This window comes from Pelodiscus sinensis, chromosome 2 (genome assembly GCF_049634645.1).
Source record: "Pelodiscus sinensis isolate JC-2024 chromosome 2, ASM4963464v1, whole genome shotgun sequence".
Classification (NCBI taxonomy): Eukaryota; Metazoa; Chordata; order Testudines; family Trionychidae; genus Pelodiscus; species Pelodiscus sinensis.
In genome coordinates this window covers 226,879,012-226,903,228 of record NC_134712.1, presented here as the reverse complement: position 1 = coordinate 226,903,228, position 24,217 = coordinate 226,879,012, and the positions used below count along the sequence as shown (strand labels likewise).

The 24,217-nt window shown below is 46.0% G+C and overlaps 1 protein-coding gene across 10 annotated transcripts in view; it reads left to right on the top strand.

Moving 5' to 3' along the window:
- ODAD2 (outer dynein arm docking complex subunit 2) overlaps positions 1 to 24,217 on the top strand; it is a 240,845-nt gene that overhangs the window by 21,495 nt on the left and 195,133 nt on the right. For all 10 annotated transcript variants that reach the window (XM_075922571.1, XM_075922574.1, XM_075922569.1 and 7 more), the window contains 4 exons: positions 802 to 997; positions 9,376 to 9,482; positions 9,957 to 10,093; positions 21,293 to 21,409. In XM_075922571.1, the coding sequence (XP_075778686.1) occupies positions 802 to 997; positions 9,376 to 9,482; positions 9,957 to 10,093; positions 21,293 to 21,409 (557 nt within the window). The remainder of the gene's footprint in view (positions 1 to 801; positions 998 to 9,375; positions 9,483 to 9,956; positions 10,094 to 21,292; positions 21,410 to 24,217) is intronic.

The window sequence follows — 24,217 nt, the reverse complement described above, 5'->3', positions numbered from 1 at the left end:
GTACTAATACAGTTATTGGGTCATATGCAGTTCTTTGTGTCCAAACCTGTCAATAAAAACATAACTGGGCTAAATTAGACATCCACTGAGTGGAAGCTTTGAGAAACGTTCACTTACGACATTGGTAGAAAACGAGCTAGCTACAATACTGATGCAGCCACAAATGGATCAGACCTGATTTTTAAAATGCTCACACACTAAAGGCACACACAGTGATCATGAGCTAGCAACTGCTATGCACCTGTGTAAGAAAACTGTCACTCATTGGGACACTGGGAACAAGAGGAATCTCTAAAAACCAGCTGACACACAATTGTCACTGGTCATTGTAGAGGACAGCTGGCAATCCTGAGTAAATGATAGCTGGACCTTTTATGGAATCATTACGTTGGTTGCCAGCAAATCTTTTAAGACATTGTTTTATACTAAATCAGACTTCTGTAATGTTTGGGCCATTGTCCTATTTTATTATCCCTGAAGGTATACTGACTTAAAAGAGAGTTTGATATTTACTTCTTGATTCAATAAATATTTATGTTTATTACACAAGAAGTCAGCTCATATTTATTATTTAAAGCTTGTTTTATCCAAAAGTGATATGAAATAATTTATTCCTATAAGATAAAACAGGAACATTTTAAGGAACAACAGCACCCATTATCTATCTTTTAAAGTTAAATATATATTCATATTATAAGTTAACATTGTTACACTATTTTGGCACTTAAGGATTTTAAAAATCCTTTAAGATAATTTTTGAAGCATCATTAGCTTTATATTTATAATGTTTCTCCTTTACAGCCAATAGAGATCCTATAGTGAAAATTCTTGGCCCTGGATATGGGACAATTGAAGGAGAAGACATGTCTATGCTACGCTTGCTAGACAGAGTGAGAAAAGGTGGTGATCCTGATACAGAAATTAAAATGAAGATTGCTCTTCTTCTTCAACAGCTGGATATGCAATTACTTAACAGTTCTTTAAAACATATTTCACAGTAAGTGCATTTCAAAATAAACTGTTCTTTTTTTGGTTTTCTCTCTACATATTAAAAAACCCTTTTCCTGCAGGACGACAGAGTGACATCATGTCACTCTGCATCCTGCCTTCCTCCACCCATCCACCCTTCCTTTTCCCCAGTGCTCAGCTTCCATGTGGGGCTTGGGGAGGTCCCAGAGTAGCTCTTCTACCCCCAGGTGCTGGGTGGGGTAGAAGCCACAAGCTGCGTGGCCTCTCACTTGCCCCCCCCTCCGGCGATCCAGAGGGCCTCCCCCTCTCTGAGGCTTTCCCCTCTCTGGTGATCCATGGGGGCGGGAGCCGTGTTCCTGCCTTGCATCCCATCCCCCTCACACATGCTGTAGATATGGGGGGAAACTAGGCCAGCCTTTCCTCTGCATCCGTCCATGGTAGCTGGGGGGGGAGGTAAGAGTTAGGGGGCCAGTGTGTGTGTGGCGGGGGGGGGGAGGAGCTGAGGGGGAGGCAGAGCCAGGGCTGGTAGGTGGGGGGGAAGAAGAGGCTAGGGGGAGCAAGACCTCAGACCCTAGAGAGTGGGAGGGAAGGGGGAGAACCTCGACCCGGGCAAACCCTCGGGTTGAGCCAAGGCTGGCCCATCTTTCTCTCCAGCCACCAACACCCCCGCAGCCGGAGGGAGAGAGCCAGGTCAGCCTGGCCTGGCCTGACAGTCTCCTCCCCCCCCACCCCCAGCAGCTGGGAAGAGGGAAAGCTGGTGCTGGCCTGGCCTCAGGGGGCCCAGCGCCTGGGGGAAGAGAGCCAGGGTGGGCAACGGCTGCCCCTCCTCAGCCTGGCGGCTGGGGGGGAGCCAAGTCTGCCTACTCTCATGGGGGGGGGGGGGGTTGGCGAGCATAGCAAGGAGGGGCACCTCTCCCTAGTGTTTTTAATTTAAATGAATTTGAATCCAAAATATGTACTTTTGGTGTGATATGAAGAAAGCACTCAGTAAAAGGTATGAAAGTAGTTATCTTTATTGATTTATGAAACCCAGAAAAAGTTGCTGAAATTAAAGATATTTTCTGGGGGTTTAACAGTATGGCTGTGTCTACATTGGCACCCCATTCCGGAAAAGGGATGCTAATGAGACCAGTCAGAATTGCAAATGCCGCGGGGGATTTAAATATCCCCCGCGACATTTGCATGAACATGGCTGCCGCTTTTTTCCGGCTCGGGGTTTTGCCGGAGAAAAGCGCCAGTCTAGACGGGATCTTGCGGAAAATAAGCCCTTTTCTGGAAGATCCCTTATTCTTCTTCGAGTGGTTGCTCATGTCCATTCGAAGTAGGTGTGCGCGCCGCGTGCACCACGTCTTCCGGAGCGTTTTCCCTAGTGGTACCCGTAGCGCTGGCGGGGCGCCCCTTGGAGTGGTGCCGCCATGGTGAGGCATAAGTACCCCTGCCGGCGCTGCCCCACCTCAGTTCCTTCTTACAGCCGTGTCGGTCGTTGGAGCGTCTCTCTCTCTCTCTGTCTGTTTAGGCTTAGATAGTTAATGGTTCCCGTTTCTCACTTTGTAAATAGTTGTGTAGTTAGATAGTTAGGTTTTTTGTTTTGCTCCTTCCCCCCTTGGGAGTAAGGAATGCCAGGGCCGCAAGGCTTCAAGGCGTGCGCTGACTGCGGGAAGTTTATGCCCAGGGGCGACCCACATGACAGCTGCCTTAAGTGTCTGGGTGAGGCTCATCTGGCAATTGCCTGCAAAATCTGCAAGTCTTTCAAGCCCCGTATGAGGAAAGAAAGAGTTTCCCGCTTGAAGCTTCTCCTTATGGAGACGGCGCTTCAACCGGTGCCGCTGGACCAGCCTGCGGTGCGCAGCGCACCGGCCTCCACGCGCAAGACCGCACACCGGCACCAGGCATTGACGTCAAGATCCCGGCACCGGTCTCACTCTCCACCGTCTAAGAGGGTGAAGAAGTCCTGGGGCAGGTCACCGTCTAAAAAGCCTACGTCGACTGGGCACCGCAGCGGCAGTTCACCGGTGCGTGTTTCCCCTCCGGTGCACCGTCGGCACCGAGGGGACCTGGTTAGCCCTGGTCGCCTGCCCTCTCACCGCCCGTCCATGCCAGACACATTTGAAGCGGCGCAGGACCTAATTAGTCTCACGACCTCCCCGCCGTCGTCGGTCGACTCGGACGGGTCGAGGTCGCTCCCATTGGAGACTCGGAGGGCACCGTTGTCGCCCCTGCATGGCCCAGGTCGGCATGCTATCGTGGCTTATGCGTCGGGACCACCCCCGGTGGGGTTGGCTCCCGCTACTACTACGGCACCCTTCACGACGCCGAACCGTCATTCTCAGGGAGCTTCGAGCCATGGCAGATCGCTGCTTTCCACTGTGCCAGGGCCCCGCTTGGCGGTACCGGTGCCGTACCCCCGTGGCCATGTGGCCTCCCAGGAGTCGGTGTCCGTCTCCCAGTGGTCTACCCCAGCACTGGGCCTGGGCACCTCTGTGCCGCAGATAGTGGCGTCACAAACGGCACCAGGCTTGGGTACCCCGGGGCCGCAGCTACTGATGACGCAACCGGCACCGGGCCTCGGCACCCCGATGCCACAGCTGGCTGTTTCGCACTCGACAGAATCTGCCGCACTGGGTCTGGGTCTTCCGCATCCTCGCCGTACTCATGTGGGCAAACCTGAGTCGATGGCCAAGTTTGCACCACACTCCTTGTCGGCTCCGCCTTGGCTGGAGTCCGATTACTCTTCGGACTCGGACGCGGTGTCGGTTTGGTCGGGGTCCTCGGGAGCATCCTCGAGTCACAGGTCCAGATCCAGACACCGGAGGGACCACAACCAGCAGATGTGGCCACCTCACCCGCAGTGGCCTTTTTGGACTCCCTGGGCCTATCATCAGTGGAAGGGCCAGCCGCCACCATCTATGGGGTTGGAGGCTTCAGGGCACCGTTCCTGCCCATCGGCGTCCCTGTCTAGGGCGCCTCCCTCCCCCCTTTCAGTGCCACAACGGGATCCTGCGGCACCGCAACCACCGGTACTGGAGGCAGGCCCCCCGGAGGCTCAGGCCGTCCAACCAGCCCCACAGTTGGTCACAACCGCTCCCGTGTTGCTTCAGGAGTCGTTGTCATTGTCCTCCCCCGATGAGGCACTGGCGGACCCAGCGTCTGGGCTGCCATCAATGGATGCCAGGGCACATCAGGACCTCCTGCGGCGCATGGCTTCCAACCTGGCTGTTCCGGTGGAGCCCATAATTGAGGACACCGATCCAATGGTAGACATCCTCAGGAGGACACTCCTACGCGGTTTGCTTTACCGCTCAATAAAACTGTTTCAAAAATTACTAATGCCCTGTGGCAAACGCCAGCAACTCTGACCCCTACCCAGCCCATCCAGGGATCCTTGGTCGTACAGGCTGTGGCCCAAAAAGAAAGGCTTCCCCAGCCCAGGCCTTCTCCAAAGGCAAGGGAGCCTAAAAAGCTGGACTTGTTGGGCCGTAAGGTATACGCTACAGGTGCTCTACAGCTCCGCATCGCTAACCAGCAGGCGATGCTGAGCAGGTATGTTTTTAACACCTGGCAGGTGGCTGAAAAATTTAGAGACCGGCTCCCGATGGAAGACCGCCAAGAGTTTGCGGCTATGTCTGCCGAAGGTAAAGTCATTACACGAACTGCCCTCCATGCGGCATTGGACACTGTGGACTCGGCAGCCCGTACCATGGCGACTGGTGTCGTTATGTGTCACGGGGCGTGGCTCCATGTCTCAGGGATTCCCTTGGATGTGCAGCACACCATTCAGGACTTGCCTTTTGAAGGAAAGGCTTTGGTCTCGGAGCACACCGATTCCAGGCTCCATACCCTAAAGGACACTAGGTCAACTCTGAAGTCCTTGGGCATACATTCGCCGGCCATGCAGTAGCAACAAGCTGCCGTATAGGCAGCAGGGTAGAGTGCAGCCCCAGGTCCCCTGTGGGGATTTCTGGAGGCGCCTCTCCCGGGCCTCCGGTGGAGGTTCCGGGGCAGCTGCGCACCCTCAGGGGCCTAGGGGTCGATGTCATTGCCCTAGGTCAGATCCCCAGCGGGCAGGTCCCCACGGCCCTCCCAATCAGGGCAAGCCCCAGTTTTGACACGGTATTCGAGAGTCCCGTACCAGTCTGCCACCCTGGCCCCCCGTTTGGGGCCCAGCTATCCCGTTTTGCCCAGGCATGGGCCCTGATAACATCAGATGCCTGGATCCTGAACATTGTAAATATGGGCTATTCTATCCCGTTCCTGGGCCCACCGCCTTCAAAACCCCCTACCCTGTCCCTAATAAGGGACACCCCTCACGAACACATCCTGTTTCAGGAAGTGGTGGCGCTCCTCGAAAAAGGATCAATAGAAAGGGTCCCTCGGCATCTGCGGGGCAGGGGTTTTTACTCCCGTTATTTTGTTGTTCCGAAACCAAAAGGGGGAGTTCGTCCTATCCTGGACCTTCGATACTTAAACAAGGCGGTTGTAAAACACAAGTTCAGAATGGTGACTTTGGCCTCGGTCATCCCAGTGCTACAACTGGGCGACTGGTACGCGACTCTCGACCTAAAGGACGCCTACTTCCATGTGGCTATCAGGCCCAGTCACAGGAGGTTCCTCCGGTTTATGGTGGGCCGTTACCATTTTCAGTTTACGGTACTCCCCTTTGGGTTATGTATTGCACCAAGGGTTTTTACAAAATGTATGGCTGTGGTTGCCACCTTTCTGCGCAATCGAGGGGTACATGTGTTCCCGTACCTCGACGATTGGCTAATCCGAGGTCGCTTGTACGAGCAGGTAGAAGCTCACGTAACACTCATAAGAGCTCTCTTCTTAAGGTTAGGGCTCATGATAAATGTCGAGAAGTCATCCCTGACCCCCTCCCAGAGGATAGAATTTGTGGGAGCCGTCCTCGATGCGAAGGTGGCAAGAGCGTTCCTGCCCCACAGCAGGTTCCTCTCCATAGTGGAGCTGATCTCAGGGCTAATTCGGTCCCCCATCACGACACCGCGGGTCTGCTCCAGGCTCCTGGGCCACGTGGCGGCATGCACTTACACGGTGCAACATGCCAGGATGAGGAAGAGTCCTCTGCAGGCGTGGTTGGCGAAGGTCTTCTGCCAGTGCAAGGGTCTATGGGACTCCATAGTCACTGTGCCCCCGGACATTCTGGACTCTCTACTCTGGTGGACCCAGGAATCCGTGGTGCGCAGCGGGGTTCCCTTCAATGCCCCTGCCCCCTCACTGACGCTGGTCACCGATGCGTCCGACCTGGGATGGGGAGCACACCTTGGGTGCCACAGAACTCAGGGCCTCTGGTCCCTTTCCGAACGGACCCTGCACATCAACATCCGGGAATTACGGGCGGTGAGGAAGGCCTGCGAAGCATTCCTGCTGAAGCTTTCCCACCGCTCCATCCTGGTGCGTATGGACAACACTGCAGCGGTTTTCTACCTCAGCAAGCAGGGTGGGTCGCGTTCGCCACCCCTATGCAAGGAGGCCCTGCGTCTCTGGCACCTGTGTGTCACGCACAATATCACATCTCAGGCGGAGTACCTCCCCGGGTGCAAAAACCTACTTGCAGACACACCGAGCAGATCCTTTGGAGCCCACGAGTGGTCGCTCAAGAACTCTGTCCTCAGTCAGATTTTCCGCAGGTGGGGCTATCCCCACCTAGACCTGTTCGCCTCGGCACACAATGCCAAGTGCAGGAACTACTGTTCCCTGCTGGGGCTGCGGAAATTCTCCAAGGGAGACGCCCTAACGACCACGTAGCCAAAGGGCGTTCTCTATGCTTTTCCCCCATTTCCCCTAATTTCCAGGGTGTTGACCAGAGCAAGAACTTTCAGGTCCTCGATCATCCTCATAGCCCCCAGGTGGCCCAGACAGTTCTGGTTCCCCATCCTGGTGGACATGCTGACCCAAGACCCTATAGCACTCCCTCCAGTTCGGGACCTGCTAACCCTACCTTGGGACGGGGGGATAATGGTTCACCCGGATATCCGGTCTCTTCACCTAACGGCATGGTTTATCCTTGGTTGAACCAACCAGAAAGGGAATGTTCCCAACAAGTACAGATGGTGCTCCTTAGCAGCAGGAAGCCCTCTACTAGACGGTCGTACGCTGCCAAGTGGCGGCGCTTCTCGTCTTGGGCGTCCCAGAGAGGAGTACACCCGTCTTCGGCCCCTATTCCAACTATTCTCAACTATCTCTTTCAACTCCGATCTAGTGGCCTGTCCTTTTCTTCTATTAAAGTCCATGTGGCCTCTCTCTCCGCCTTCCATGTTGGTACGGCAGGAGCCTCGCTTTTTTTTCTAACCAGGTGGTTAAAAGGTTTCTTACTGGTTTGGAGAAATTGTACCCCTTGGTGAGGGCTCCGCACCCTGCCTGGAACCTCAACCTAGTCCTACACAGGCTTATGTTCCCTCCTTTCGAGCCATTGGCTACATGTTCATTGAAGCACCTTTCATTGAAGGTTGCTTTCATAGTAGCCATTACGTCTGCTAGAAGGATATCAGAGCTAAGGGCGCTGACTATAGAACCGCCCTACCTTGTTTTTTCGCATGATAACGTAAGGCTACGGTCTCATCCGGACTTCCTCCCGAAGGTGGTTTCACCTTTTCACCTGTTCCAGGAGATTTATCTACCTGTGTTCTTCCCTAAACCACATGCCTCCCCTAAGGAGCGCGTTCTACACTCCCTGGATGCCAAGCGAGCGCTGGCATTCTATATTGATCGAACCAAGCCCTTCCGTAAATCCCAACAATTGTTCGTTGCGTTTGGGGATAAGGGGAAAGGTTCACCTATTTCTACGCAAAGGTTATCAAGATGGGTGTTGCAGTGTATAGCGGAGTGTTATCAACTGGCTGGTAAAACCCCTCCCAGGGTGAAGGCACACTCTACCAGGGCACAGGTGTCCTTGGTAGCCTTTGGTGCCCAGGTACCAATCACAGAAATTTGCAGGGCAGCCACCTGGTCTTCCCTTCACACGTTTGCAACACTCTATGCGCTACCTCAACAAGCCAGGGAGGATGCAAGGGTGGGCTCTGCAGTCCTCGAATCTGTGATGTAAATATTATATATATATCTATATGTCTATATATCTATATCTCTCTCTCTCTCTCTCTCTCTCTCTCTCTCTCTCTCTCTCTCTCTCTCTCTCTCTCTCTCTATATATATATATATATATATATATATATATATATATATATATATATATATATTTGGTTGTCTTTGTTCTTGGTTGGTGCCTCGTCAGTGTTGAATTGTTCAAATAAATCTGTTTATTGTTCACCTTCCTTTATGACTCTGGTGCTATGACTGTTCCGACCCCTCCTCCATGGGGTTAGTTTGGTAGTCACCTACTTCGAATGGACATGAGCAACCACTTGAAGAAGAAAAGAACTGTTACTTACCTGTAACTGTTGTTCTTCGAGATGTGTTGATTGTGTCCATTCAACTCCCACCCTACCTCCCCTTCGTCGGAGTATCCGGCAAGAAGGAACTGAGGTGGGGCGGCGCCGGCAGGGGTACTTATGCCCCGCCATGGCGGCGCCACTCCAGGGGGCGCCCTGCCAGCGCTACGGGTACCGCTAGGGAAAACGCTCCAGAAGACGTGGTGCACGCGGCGCGCACACCTACTTCAAATGGACATGAGCAACACATCTCGAAGAACAACAGTTACAGGTAAGTAACCATTCTTTTCCTACTTGAAGGTAGGAAAATAAGCCGTTTTCCGCAAGATCCCTTATTCCTACTTGAAATTAGGAATAAGGAATCTTCCGGAAAAGGGCTTATTTTCCGCAAGATCCCGTCTAGACTGGCGCTTTTCTCCGGCAAAACCCCGAGCCGGAAAAAAGAGGCAGCCATGTTCATGCAAATGCCGCGGGGGATATTTAAATCCCTCACAGCATTTGCAATTCTGACTGGTCTCATTAGCATCCCTTTTCTGGAAAGGGGTGCCAATGTAGACAAAGCCTATGAGTATAAGTGTGTGTGTGTGTGTGTGTGTGTATATGCATGCGGTGTGTGTGTGTGTGTGAATATATATGCATGTGGTGCATATGTTCTGTACTTTGAAAATAACTTAATATAATGTACACTATAATATAATACATTAGCAACTAAAACATTTAAGAGTTGTTCATTTAATCATTTAAAATTGAGTCATACAGAGATGTTGAGCTATTCTGATGTTAGTATTTAAATGTTAATAACAAAAATTATACTGAATTTGTCAGTTATAACAATTTTATTTTAGTTGTGAAACTAACATTTCACTCAGCCTTTTGCCTACTTGTTTTTCCCACTACTCTGAAACTAGTAGACAGAAAAGCAATATCCATTTATACAGTCTTCTGATTCTTTTTTGAAAATATATTTATTATTAGATTTTACATCCTTTTCTGTTAATTACAGAGAGGTGAGATTAACTCCAGCTGCAGTAAAAAATGAAGTGGATCTACTCAAACATTTCTCTGGAGAAGGAGAAAATACTGTGCTGGAATCTCTTGAATATACATCAGGTTAAAAGTTTACCTTTTATGTTTTTGTTTGATCATGTTTTACATTTACACATACACATTAAATATAATAATTTTTTTGAATTATTTCTTAATGATTTAAAACACTTATTTCTATTTTTAAATATTGAAATACAATAACATGCACCTACAAACATGGAGCTCAGTTCTTCAACTTTGAGATACGTGTGTGTGTGTGTGTAATCCCTATTTATGTCACATTGAGTTCCGTGGGGCTAATTAGGGGCTTGGTCCTGAGAAGTGCTGCACATATGTTTAAGAGGTTTATTGGATCAGGCTAGAATGCTCTGCGTCTTTCAGGATCAAGTTTTGAATTATTTTGGATTATTGATGTAAGTAAGAGTTGCAGGTTTAGGACCTTTATTTGTATGAATTTTATAATTTTAAAAAAATCTATTCACATCTTATTAGAAATGGCAATATATTTTTTTAAAAATGACAAAACTATTGTTTCAGATTATGAATTCTCCAATGGATGTCGAGCCCCACCTTGGAGACAAGTCCATGGGGAAATTTGTTATTTGATCGTTAAACCACATGATACTGATCCTTTGTACATCACTTGCAGCACAGCAGGAGTGTTTTTAAATGGTGTAAGTAATAATAAAAACACAAATTTGAGGTAATAGGAATTTGAGTATATAAAAATGTGTGAGTCCTGTCTAGGGATGTAAGTGACTAGTTGACTATCCGATAAGCATAGGCTTATCGAGTAGTCGAGTCACTATTCAACTAGTTGCTTCCCCCCTCCCACCTTGTATCAGAGGTAGCAAGGGCAGGAGCAGGAGCGTGTGCTGGGGGGAGCTGGCTTAAAAACCAGTTCCCCCCAGCACTGTTTCCATGGGGTGGTGGTGGTAGAGGTGCAGTGGGAAATGGCGCAAGTGGAGACTCAAGCAGTCTATTCTTGTGCCAGTCTGACTGCTGTGCCCCTGCCTTTTAAATGTAGCAAGAGTGCCGCGGGGCTCTTGCTACATTTAAAAGGTAGAGGCAGTGCAGTGGGGAACCCCGGGCAATCAAGGATTGCTTGAGTCCCCGCTTACCCAGGGTCCTGATTGCACCTCTGCCTTTTAAATGTAGTAAGAGCTGTGGATGGCCCTTACTACATTTATAAGGTGGAGGCACAGCTGGGATAGCAAGCACCCTGCCCTGCCCCTTATCGACTAATCAATGGAAATTCCATCAACTACTCGATTAGTTGATTGATCAAAATTTAACATCCCTAGTCCTGTCTGAGGAATTAAGATAGTTGTATTCAATCAATAGCTGAAGAGTTACTTTAATGGCACTCATAGAAAGAGCAAAAAAATCATGACACAATGCTTTATATTTTTTACATTTTGACCTAGCATATTATTTTTCTGCTTTTGCCTGAATAGTAAATCCAATGGTTTCTGCTCTACTTACACATTTTCTGTTACCACATGTGTGAAGCAGCACAGAATTTGCTTGTTTTGCACATTCCTTTCACTATATCTGGCTATTAGAGTAAGCTTAGTATGAAACAGACTTGTTAATTAATGCTGAAGAAGAGCAAGATGAGTACCATTACTTTCTTTCTGGATTATATCATATTATCTGTAATCAACATTTTCATTTTTAAAAACCTTTGTGTTGTATATTGGGTTGTAGATATAGATCTTGTTGTTATGGTAACTGAGTAGGTCACTGGGGTCAGCCCAGCTAGTCTGGGCTTGTTCTAGTGAGTTCTGTGCTATGCAATAAAATGGACACTTGCACCTACTCCAGCTCTCTGCCTTTCCACTGATTTCTTCCTATGCTGTGAAACTCCCCACAACATAACAAGTGGCGACGAGGATGGGATACCTGTGCTGCCTCCAGCAACAAAAGAAGTAGAAGTCAATGTAAGAAAACAAACTCTTTTTGGCTGTTCTGGAAGGTGGGGGTAAGAACTGACTGCTACACTGTGCAAACTGAAACTAAGATCAAGGAGCCCAGAGACTGGAAAAGAAAAAAAAAGCGGGGGAGTGCAGCAGCCATGGCTACACTTACAGGGCCACTGGGACCTTTTGAGGAGACTTTAGAGCAATGGCAGGTATATACTGAGTGTTTTGAACTTTTTGTTATTGCAAATGACATTAAAGAAGAGAAGAAGGTGCCAATATTTTTAAGTGTTGTAGGGGCTAAGACCTATTCTCTGCTACGCAGTTTGCTGCTCCCTGTTAAGCCAGAGACCAAATCTTACAGTGACATTGTGGAAATCCTGGGGTCACATTATGCTCCAAAACCACTGGTAATTGCAGAAAGGTACAGGTTCCATAGCAGAGACCAAAAAGAAAGTGAAACAATTGTACAATTTGTAGCCAATTTGAAAAAGCTTGCTGAACACTGGAATTTAAGGAGATGTTAAATGATGCCATACGTGACAGGTTAGTGTGTGGCCTGCACAGTGAAGCTATACAGAGGCGTCTGTTAACAGAAGCTCAGCTCACCCTACAGAAGGCCATTGATATTGCGGTCTCCATGGAACTGGCCACACAGGAGGCACAATACCTTAGTGCACCCCCTGGGGTGCATAAAATGTCCCAAGAACCTACTCACAAAACAGTGGGGAGCCAGAAATGTTACCGCTGTGGTAAGACAGGTCACCATGCATCAGAATGCTGGTGTAAGAACCTAGTGTGTCAATAGTGTGGAAAAAAAGGACACATTGAGCGTGCCTGTAAACAAAAGAAAAAGAGGCCTGTGGTCTGGCGGAACAAAAACGAAAATCTGCATACCATCGAGCAGATAGATGCCTGATGATCAAAGTGACACCTTGTCTGAAGAAGTGCCATGCTATGTTTTGTCTTTGAAAGGGGGCTCCCATGAATACTGGGTAACCCCACTTTTGGATGGCAAATCAGTACGCATGGAAGTGGACACTGGTGCAGCAGTTTCATTGGTCTCAGACTCGGTGTATAAGGAAAAGTTGAAGCATCTTCCACTTAAGGCAACAAAGATCATTCTGAAGACACATACAGGAGAAGCAGTACCCCTATTGGGCACTACTGATGTTAAGGTGGAACTAAATGGATGGACTGCAGAATTACCACTGTTAGTGGTGAAAGGCCATTACTCAGCCTTAATGGGGAGATCATGGCTTAGGAAGATCCCACTGGACTGGGCAGAAGTGCACAGGATGACTCAAGAAGAAACAGGTCTGACTGATATATTAAAGAGACATGCTGCTGTTTTTGGAGAGGATCTGGGAAGTATGAGGGGAATCACCGTGAAACTGAACATTAAACCTGGTAGCCAACCAAAATATCTGAAGGCCAGAACTGTGCCGTATGTTATCAGGCCAAAAGTTGAAGCAGACCTGGAGCGCCTAGTCAAAAATGGAGTCCTAATACCAGTTACCCATAGTCCATGGGCAACTCCAATAGTTCCAATATTGAAGAAAGATGGTTCTATTCGGATTTGTGGGGATTTTAAGGTCACTGTTAACCCTGCTTTATGTGCAGAGCAATACCCCCTGCCTCGCATCGATGACATCTTTGCGGGCCTGGCTGGGGGACAAAAGTTCAGCAAGATTGATCTGAGTCAAGCATATTTACAGATACAAGTTGATGAGGAATCCCAAGAGCTGTTGACTACTGTGACTCATAAAGGGCTTTATCGTTACTGTCGCTTACCCTTCGGAATAACTTCTACCCCAGCCTTGTTCCAGAGAGCTATGGACCAGATCTTGTGTGGCTTGCCAGGAGTTCAGTGCTATCTTGACGACATCCTGGTCACAGGTGGGAATGAGGAGGATCACCTTAAGAACTTAGAGGCTACCCTACAAAAACTGGAAGAGTATGGCCTACGAGTCCGTAAAGATAAGTGTGCATTCTTTCAGCCCTCTGTTGAATATTTGGGACACATCATTGATGTTACTGGTCTTCATAAGTCCCCTTCAAAAGTTAAGGCTATTGTGGAAGCTCCACCCCCTCAAAATGTTAGTCAACTTCGCTCATTTCTAGGACTATTGAACTATTATGGAAGGTTTATTTCACAGCTAGCCACACTATTAAAACCACTTCACGAGCTCTTTGGCCAGAACAAGGTCTGGAAGTGGACTGACGCCTATGATGTTGCATTTAACCAGGCTAAATGTGCATTGCTAAATGCAGAGGTCCTGACGCATTTTGACCCATCCTTACCTTTACAGTTGGCTTGTGATGCCTTCCCATATGGAGTGGGAGCGGTCTTGTCACATGTTATGCCCTCAGGAGAGGAGAAACCAATTGCTTTTGCTTCACGCACCTTAAGCACAGCTGAAACTAACTATGCGCAAATTGAACGTGAAGCATTGGGAATCGTTTTTGGAATTCAGAAATTTCACCAGTACCTGTTTGGATGGAAGTTTACACTTCTCACTGACCATCGACCTCTGACTGCAATTTTTGGTCCACACTCAGGTATTCCACCAATGGCTGCTAGTTGTATGCAACGATGGGCATTGTGGCTTTCAGGACACACATATGAGATCAGATATCGGAAAGCCACTCTACATGACAATGCAGATGGTCTCTCTAGGCTGCCTTTGCCGGTCAAACATCAAGATAGTGGCCGGAAGGAAATCTTTTACTTTGAACAGGTAGAGAACAGGCTCATCACTGCTGCACAAGTTAAGAGAGCAACTCGTGTTGACCCAGTACTCTCCCAAGTAATGGAACTAGTGATGCGTGGAACATCTCTATGGAACTCTCAGGTCTCATCTGATCTTGTCCCTTACATGTCCAGGAGAATGGAGTTATCAACCCATTCGGGGTGCTTGTTGTGGGGAATGTGTGTCATTATTCCAAAAATACTGAGACCACAGATGTTAGAGCAACTGCATTCAGGTCACTGTGGAATGGTGCGCATGAAAGAAATTGCACAAAGCTATTTTTAGTGGCCTGGTTTGGACAGTGACATTGAAGAGAAGGCAAGAGCTTGTATTTCTTGCCAGGGTGTGAGGAATGCACCTCAGTTGGCATCTCTGCACCCATGGGACTGGCCTGAAAAACCATGGCAACGTATTCATGTTGATTTTGCTGGCCCATTTGAAGGTAGCATGTTTTTGGTGGTGGTGGATGCTCATTCCAAATGGCCAGAAGTCTGTATAATGCCTTCCACTACTGCTGAGAGTACTATCCAAAAATTACGGGGAATCTTCTTTCATTTGGGTATTCCTGAACAACTTGTGAGTGACAATGGTCCACAGTTTGTCTCTCAGGAGTTTGGAAATTTTATCAAAGCAAATGGGATCTATCACATTCCTACTTGAAAATAGGAATAAAAGATCCTCCGGAAAAGGGCTTATTTTCCGGAGAATCACGTCTAGACTGGCGCTTTTCTCCGGCTTATCCCCCAAGCCGGAAAAAAGCGGCAGCCATGTTAATGCAAATACCGCGGGGGATATTTAAATCCCCCGCGGATTTTGCTATTCCAAAGTGTCTAATCTGCATCCCTTTTCTGGAAAAGGGGTGCAGTGTAGACACAGCCTTTGTGTTTGCTAAGAAAAACATTGTAATACAAATGGATATCTTGTTTAACCATTTCAATAATAATTTCAGAAACAATCTAATATACTTAACAATATGGTTAGGGTGTTACTCAACTTGAGTTCATCATTATCATCATAAATGAAAAATTAGAAGTGAAAGACCCAATACAATGTCAACTTTTGACTTTCCCCAAATTTTGTGTCTTCTGTCTTTTAGACCCAACCCTGCAAAAACACACATTTATAATGTGCATGTGAGTAGTCCCATTGCATTCAGTTCTGTGATATTTCTTACCTATGTAAACATCCCAATTAGCCATAAGTAAATATCACCCAAAATTATCTCAGCATCTCTGTATGACTCATTCTGATGTTAGTATTTAAATATGTTAATAACCTTTAAAAGAAGAGTCTAATCCAGGAGTGGGAACCTTTTTTAGGTTGGGCTGACTCACAGAAAAATCAGTTGGGGGGCTGATGACTTGGCCCCCAACTAAGAGAGAAAAAGACACTCCCCACATTCCCCTCACACACCAGAACTTGGGGGTGGGAAGGCTGGGCTAATAGATTTTGTGGGTTCCAGCCACCATGAGGGGATGTTGGGGGGGGGGGGAGGGGAGGGCCTTGAATGCCTCAAGCCTCAGGGGCCGGATCCAGGTCAGCCAGGGACTGCATCCGGGCCTTAGGCTCCCCACCCCTAGTCTAATCACTTTAAACTTGAAAAATGACTTTTATGGCCACTTAAACAATATGAATGTGCTTAAATTTAAGCATGCCAGCATTTCCATTGAAGTGACTGGGTGTGAAGTGTCTATAAGGTAGAAAAAAAGTCACTGATTCTTTGAACTCTGAGGAACAGTGCTATGTTTAAGGTGTCAACATTCAGGAATTCCTTGTACAAAATTATTTATCTCAGCCACAAACCTCACTGCTTTTGAGCCTGATATTCCTTTGTGGATTTTAGATAAGTGGCAAAGATGTGATTAAAAAAATTAATCTTGATTTAAGAAGTGGGTCTGCTCCACGAAAGCTCATCTCCTAATAAACTATCTTGTTAGTCTTTAAAGTGCTATATGGCTGCTTTTTTTGGTTTTAGTAGAATAACAAAGTAGTTGTGGCTGAAACAGAAAGGGGCATACCAATGTTGAGCATATCTAGCATGTAAATACCTTGTAAGTTTCATGGGGCTGGAGTCTGCCATTTCTGTAGAGGTACTGTAAATGTTATTAAACTATAGGAAAAAATCTTCCCAAAATATTTACCTTCAATAGTGGAAGAAATTTAGTCATTGGTGAGAACTTCAGTGACTCACACCAGAATCTTCCCTATTCTTGTTATCTTGAATTACATTTTTTTTCAGTTGCAGTAGGATTATCAGCTCAATCTAGGTTTACTTTGCCACCCTAACAGTCTTTCATTTTCCAGTGGAAATGTCTATTTGCTCATCAATCAACCTGAAAAATTTGGAGGATTAAGGAATATTTTCCCTCAGTTGAAAAACCCCATTTCTTCTTGGGATCTCAGTCAAGTTTTCAAGATGTTTTAAAGGACCTCTCTATGAACCAGTCTGTGATGACAGGCCTTTTTGATAGCACTTATATCAACCCAAAGAGTCAGTGACATTGGGGCCTTAATGGCAGACCCTCTTTTCATTGTGGTGTTCATGGACAAACTTTTCTTATATCAGTTCCCTAAATTCCTACCAAGGTGTCATCTTGGTGTCCTCTTAATCAGACCCCCAAAACCACATAATTCCTAATAGCAGGCTTCCTTCCATACTTTAGGTATCAGAAGAGCAATGGCCTTCTATCTAGACAGAACCAACCTATTTCAGAGGTCTCCTACGCTATTTATTTCCATTGCAGAGAGATCTAAAGGATCCAAAGTCTCCTCCCAAAGACAATCAAGATGGATCTTTGGGTATATTAATATGTGTGACTGTCACCAGGTTTCAGTCTCCTTTTATAGTACAGTATTAGCAGTCTCTATTAGATCACAACTAACATCTGTAGCATTACTTACAGATGTTCCATCTGTAGAAGCACTACATGGTCTTCAATACATACCTTCTCTAAGCACTATGCTTTGGTCTATGCCTCTAGATTTGGTGTGGCAGTTGGCTAAGTGGTTCCATCTTCATTTCTGGATCTGATTCTGTAGCTCCCTCCTTCCTGTGGGTGTACCGCTCTCTCGAGTCATCTGAAGTAGAGCAACCATAGGCACACTATTCAAAGAAGATATTACCAACCCTGTGCTGTACCTGTATTTCTCTGAGATGTATGTGTCTATGGATGTTCTACTATCTGCTCTTCTTCCCTTGCATTTCAGAGCTTCCTTATAGAACTTTATGGTAGAGAAGGAACTGAGAATATAACCCTGTGCAGTCCCATATAGCCCTGATGTGTGGCACAGGGACATGTAGGACACATGCACAGGCTGAACAGCCATAGCTAATGAAAATCTATTTGAAGCCATGGGGGAGGGAGGCACACTATCTAAAGTAGTGCCCCGTAGGGGGATACATCTCGAAGAACAACAATTACTGCACAAGTTACTATACTCTCTCCTTCCCGTGTCCCAGTTCCAAACTATTTATATTTCTGCTTATGATGACTGCTTGTATACAAATATAAGTGTTTGGGACAAATAGAGCAAAGAATAACACCTGTATAAAATTTCACAGATTTTGAAGGAAAAAAATCATAATTTTTTTTTGCCCCTGGTTATAAATAAAGGCATGATCTTCTAAACACATTCAACTGAACAAAGTGCTTTATGAGTCCTATTGAAATAACAGATTAATAGATTTTTGAGACCAGAGGGGGCCATTACCCATCTAATCTGATCTGCATAACACAAATCATAAATATCACCTAGTAATGCCTTCAAGTCCATAATTTCTGGCTAAGCTACTGCAGATTTTTTTTGAAAGACTTTCATTCTTGATTTTAACTGATGTGAAGTATCAGTCATATCCCTATAATTAAGTTGTTTCAGTGGTTAATTATCCTTCCTGTCAAAAATGTGTGCCTTATTTCTAGTCTGAATTTTTCTATCTTTACCTTCCAGCCATTATCCCTTGTTATTCATATGGCTTCTAAATTAAAGAGCACTCTATTGTCAGAAATCTTCTCTCCATGTAGGAAGTTGCAGAGTATTGTTAAATTACCTCTTAATCTTGTTTTACAACTATTAATTGATTGAGCTTCTTTCTGTCGTGTCTCACTGTAAGGCAGGACTACTCAACTTTGGAAGCCCGAGGGGCCACAATGATGCTCACAGCACATGCCGAGGGCCGGAACTTAAGTCTGGTTGCGTATGCATGCAAATATATGCAAATAGCTTCTTTCACATTGAGGGGCATGAATACAAAGCAATTCCCACAATGCCCCAGCGCTCATGGCACCTTCTCCCTAGGGACTAGAAACGCCGGCACCCAGTACCCATCTGTTCCAGCCAGCCTGTCTGCTTGTGCCTTTCAAATCTCACCCCGCCTGGGAGACACCTCACCGTTGTGGAGCGTCTTCCCAATGGAGGCCATCTTCAAAGCATCCCACCTGCAGGCCATGTGTTGAGCCCCACACAGGGCTGGCCTTAGGCCGATTTGACCAATTTGGTCAAATCGGGCCCCGCGCCTAAGGGGGCCCTGCGCCCCTGAACCCGGAAGTGCCGGCTGGTGAGTTACAGAGCCGGGGGCCCTGCTCCACCAATATGTGCGCGTCTTCCCATCCCATCCCTAGAACGTCCCCCTCGGCCCCTGCCATGCGCGGCTCCTTCTCGCTGCTTGCTGCTGCCCATGTGCGGCGCTGCACGTAGGCGGAGAGGAAGCACGGGCTATGATGTGGTGTCACGGCCTGGGATTTTAAAAGTCCTGGGAGGCCATGTTGCGGGGCCTCGCTGGTTCTGGCTTTGGCCTCTGGGGCCTGAGCACAGGCCCCGGCCCCAGCCCCGGCCCCGCAACCTGGAAGGCAGAAGGTGGGGAACGGACTTCTGCGGGGGGAAGGGAAGGGGCTTGGGCTTAGACGGAGGTGGGAGGCTTGGGCGGCGAAGGAGGGGAGGGGCGGGTGTGGGGTGAGGGTGGGGGGGAAGGGGCTTGGGCAGAGGCAGAGGGGTGGAGGGGGAGGGGTAGAAGAAGGGGCTTGGGTGGGGGGAGGGGAAGGCACCAAGAGTCACATCTAACTGAAAGTCACAAAAGATGGAAACAGGTTTTATTTCTGGTGGTGTAGAGTCTATTTGGGAGTCCTCAATTATATCTGACACTTTACATCCAGTGTTTAAAGGCAGAGCTGACTAGAATCAATTGAGAGTCTTTGTCTTGTCTCAGTGATCGCTTGAGCAAAAATCATTGATAAAATCTTGTCTAGACAGATCTTGGGCTCAACATGCAGGCAGTGTGTTGAAGAGCAGCGCAAAGGAGGCAATGGTGGTGAGGTATCATATTACCTAGTGAAATCATTGGTGCTGAAATCACTAAGGCCTGGAATTTGACCACGGAACTGACACTTTCTTAAGACTCAATTTTTGCTATTTAAAAAGTAAATCGATGTAACAGAAAAATGCAACGCTCTGTAGTAACTTTTTTAAAAAAAACTTTAAACTTTATTGAAAAAATTGGATAGTTTGCAATTGAAAATATTTGACCTACACTTAAGGCAACTGATTTAATTTTGTGTAAAATTTTGCATAATAAAGGATGGCATTTTTTTTTTGAAAATGTTCAACTACATTTTGACCAGATCTACTTCTGATGTGATATTTGTTGTGGGTATGTTTTTGTTTTGTTTTGTTTTTTTTGCTCAACAAAAAATCCCTGTGAGGGGGCCCTGCCAAAGTGGTTCGAATTGGGCCCCGCACTTCCTAAAGCCGGCCCTGGCCCCACATAAACCCAAACCACAGCATGGGCTGCAAACAAACATGCCATGGGCAGCATGTGGCCCATGGGCCGCATGTTGAGAGGCCCTATTGTAAGGAATTAGGGATGTTAAATTGTGAGTAATTTACTAATCGAATAGTTGATGAATTTTACATCGACTATTTGATTAGTCAGTAGGGTACCTCTGCCTTTGAAGTTCAAAGGTGAAAGTGTCACATGGAGCCTGGGGTCAGCTGGGGACTCCCCCACTGACCTTGCTCCCTGCAGTGCTGCCGCTTTGAAATGCCAACGGGGAGCCTAGAGTGAAGCTCCTTGCATCATTTCAAAGCAGCTGTGCCGTGTGTAGCCCAGAATCAGTTGGGGTCTTCCGTGCTGATACTAGGCTCCCTGTGGCACTGCTGCTTTGAAATGCCGCAAGGAGCCCGGAGTCAGGCTTCTTGTGGCATTTTAAAGCGGCAGCACCACATGGAGCATGGGATCAACTGGGGACTCCCGCGCTGACCTGGGGCTCCCTGCAGTGCTGCCACTTTGCAATGCTGTAGGGAGCCCGACATTAGGCACTTTGCAGCATTTCAAAGTGGCAGCGTGGCATGGAGCCCAGGGTTAATGGGGGAGTCCTCAGCTGATCCCAGGCTCTGTGTGGTGCTGCCACTTTGAAATGCCATGTGCAGCCTGGGGACACCCGAGGTGGCCCTGGATTGCATGTGGCGTTTCAAAGTGGCAGCACCGCATGGAGCCCAGAATCTGGCCCCAGGTACCACGCTGCGCTGCTGCTTTGAAGTACCCCCTTCTCTTCCTCTCCCCTTGCCTTTTTCTGATAGAGGCAGCAAGGGGGGAAAGCAACTAGTCAGCTCGACTATCTGATAAGCATTTGCTTATAGTTGACTAGTCCTTCACGTCCCTTGTAAGGCAGGCTTTCCAGATCTCAAATTAGTGTTGTCATACTTTTCTATATCCTTTCCAATTTGTCACCATCTCTTTGGAAATAGGAACACCAGAACTAGACACAGTTTTTCCAATAATGGTCTTGCTAATGCCATATACAGTTGTAATATCCTCTTCCTATTTCTAATTGCTATTCCCCTAAACATATATCTTAGCTTTCTTAGCCACTGTATCATACTAGAGGCTCATATTCATTTGATTTCCTCCCCATGACTTCTAAGTCTCTTTCCATGGGATTATTCTCCATGCATAATAGTAGTTACTTGCAGGACTGAATATAAGATGCTGATCTTGCAATGAGCTCCATGTGAGTGGACCCTGGGTCCATGTTAAATGCCATTGATATTCACTGGGGTCCTCTGCTGGCACAGTGGTCAGTTGTGTGGAGATCATTGCAAATTTGGGAACTATGTTCCTTAATGGTATTTACTTTAGAGATGGAAACCATTTTTAAAAGGAAATCGTAATAATTTAAAATTTTGTTTGTTGTTTTTTTTTCAGGGTAGAGGAAAGGAGAAAGATGATATTGATTATGAGAGAAAAAGTGATGTATATAAAGATCTTATCACATTTTTAAGGGAAAGATCAGCAAAATTTGTCGAAAACATTGTTAAACAGGTATGTATATTGTGATGTTATTTTACATACTGTACTGTGATATAGTCTGCTCCCATAGTGGTAGTGGTATCTAGCAGTCAGCTTATCCTCATCATGTGACATGGCCTTTTAAGATTTTGAGAGGCTATGATGTATGCAATAGATCTAGGAAATAAGAGGTATTGGTGGAAATGAAGCAGTTTGTGGAACATGTAATGATAAGGAGAAAATCAGTTACATTTTGTTTAAGAGGCTGGGACCAAGAGTTTTGTAGAGTGAATGGGGCAAGTCTCCCCTGTCTTTCCAAAAAATAGGAATGAGCTAAAAGAAAAGGACTGTATAAATTCATCCTCTTCGCTCATAACAGAGAGATACACAAACAAGAGAAGGTTATTAGCTGAATCCTCTGAAGCTGGAGAATATTTGGAGCCAGCTGAATAAAACTGATTGAAAGCCACAACTGGCCTGAGGTAATGAGCACACCTGAGAAAGGAGAGCAAGTAATAGCTACAGTTGTATAGATTAAGCTATCATTTAAGTCATCACTAACTATAAGCTTCCTATCAGAAAAGCTATGGTATGGCACAATGTTTATTTCATGTATCTGACAAAGTAGGCTCTAGCTCACGAAAGCTTAGGTCCAAATAAATTTTAAAAAATGAGTGGTCCTGTGATACCTTAGAGACTAACCAAAATATATAGAATCATGAGCTTTCGTAGGCAAAACCCACTTCATCAAATGATTTGGAATGCAAATAACAGAAGCAGAAGTAGTACATATCAATTGTTAGTGAGGCTAATTAAGTGGGCTGGGCTAATACATAACATCTGCATTTCCACATTAAAAGCTATTGGCAGAAGAAATTGGCGTTGTAATGTGCTAATCAGTTAGTCATTGTTTAGGCCCAAGGTAACAGTGTCAAATCTGTAGATAAATTCCAGTTCTGCAAACTCTCTCTCTACTTGGTTAGTGAAATTCCTTTGTATATTGGCCAGTCCAGACAGTCCCTATGACAAAGGATAGATGGATACAAGTCAAACATCAGAAATGGTAACACACATACACCTCCAAGGGAATGTTTTAATCTGTCTGGTTACTCGGTCATGGATTTAAAAGTAGCCAGTCTTCTACAAAAGAATTTCACTAGCCAATTACAGAACTGCAGAATTGGAATTTATCTACAGATTTGATATTGTTTAGGCCCAGGGCAACCATAACTTTAACTGGTTACTGCATTAGAAAGCCAGTTTCTCCTTCCATTAACATCTGCATTTCCACATCAAAAACTATGTATGGGACACATCCAGCCCCACTTCTTCTGCATGATGTCTGACTGTTTGTAAAGAATGTCATCTACTGAATCACCAGTATCACTTCCTAAAGCACTTTGGTTTACCTTGCCATTTAAAAGTCTAACTCAAACCTGGCATCTTGAGGCAGGGAATATATTTCCATTACATTTTGCATACCATAAAGCACATTTATAGTGTTTAGTAAATAACTGTCAACCACATTTTGCTTATTGAGATGTGACTCTATATGAGAAAACCCTACACCACAAGTTTCATTCTTTCTTAGCTTTTCTTAGCAGACATTTAGCATTTGAACTAATAGAGACTAAGCTGTACACACCCAATAATAATTTCTCTATCTCTTGACTGAAATCATTTATGGAATAAGATAGAGAATCTTGCATTGTTACTGCCTTTGCTGTATCTGTTTTTTTGGTTAATGGCTACAATTTCCTGTGTAGTCAATCTGGCACATTTCACAAGCACTAACAAACTTATTGCATATGTAGGGGGAGAATTATTAGAAGGGAAAAGATTTTGGTGCAGTGAGTAACTGTTCTTTTTTGTAACTGATTTTAAGTGGTTAGAAAGAAATACATGGCATTTATCAATACAGAAACAGAATCTACAGTATATGAGGTCTGGAAAAAGTTTGCTTTGTGACAAACTGAAAGAACTGTCTCCAAATGTTCTCCTACTAATGTTCTTGAGGAGCAACGGGGGGAAAAAAGTGTGAGGGATATTTGCGTTAGTCTGATTCAGCAAAAATAACAGAGTCCTTTGGCACCTTAAAGACTTTGGGCATAAGCTTTCATGGGCTGGAATCCACTTCATCAGATACATGAAGAGGGAACTTCAGTTTGGTAAGTATATATACACATGAAAAAATTGGAGTGATACATTATTATGCAGAGAACCAGTGCTAACTAGATCCATTCAATCAGGGCGTATGTGGTCCATTTCCAACAGCAGACGAGAAGATGTGAATACCAAAAGAGGGAATATCACTTTTTGTAATGAGCTAGCTACTCCCAGTCCTTAGTCAGACCTAGTCTGATAGTGTCCAATTTGCATATGAATTCCAGCTCTGCAGTTTCACGCTGAAGTTTGGCAATTTTCTTACTGAGTCTCTAGGGAGACTGAAGTGCTCTCCTATTGATTTTTGAATGTCACCATTCTTGATGTCTGATTTGTGTCCATTCTTTCGTGTTGGGAGAGTTTGGTTTGGCCAATATGCATGGCAAAGGGTCATTGCTGGCATATGATGAAATATATCACATTAGTAGATGTGCAGCCGAACAAGCCCCTGATTGTGTCACCTTAGCCCCAGAAGAAGAGATACTACTTTTGGCCTAAAATCTCACCCTGACTAAATGTCATTAAGCTGCAGCTTAAGTTGTTATGATTGTTTTTCTGAGATAAAATAAATCATTCTTTAGAGGACATGATAGATTTAAAAAGGGAGGAATAGCTTCAAAGAGTTCATTACCTTACTTATATATTGCAAAGTTAATCAGCTTTTATATTGTCTGTCTA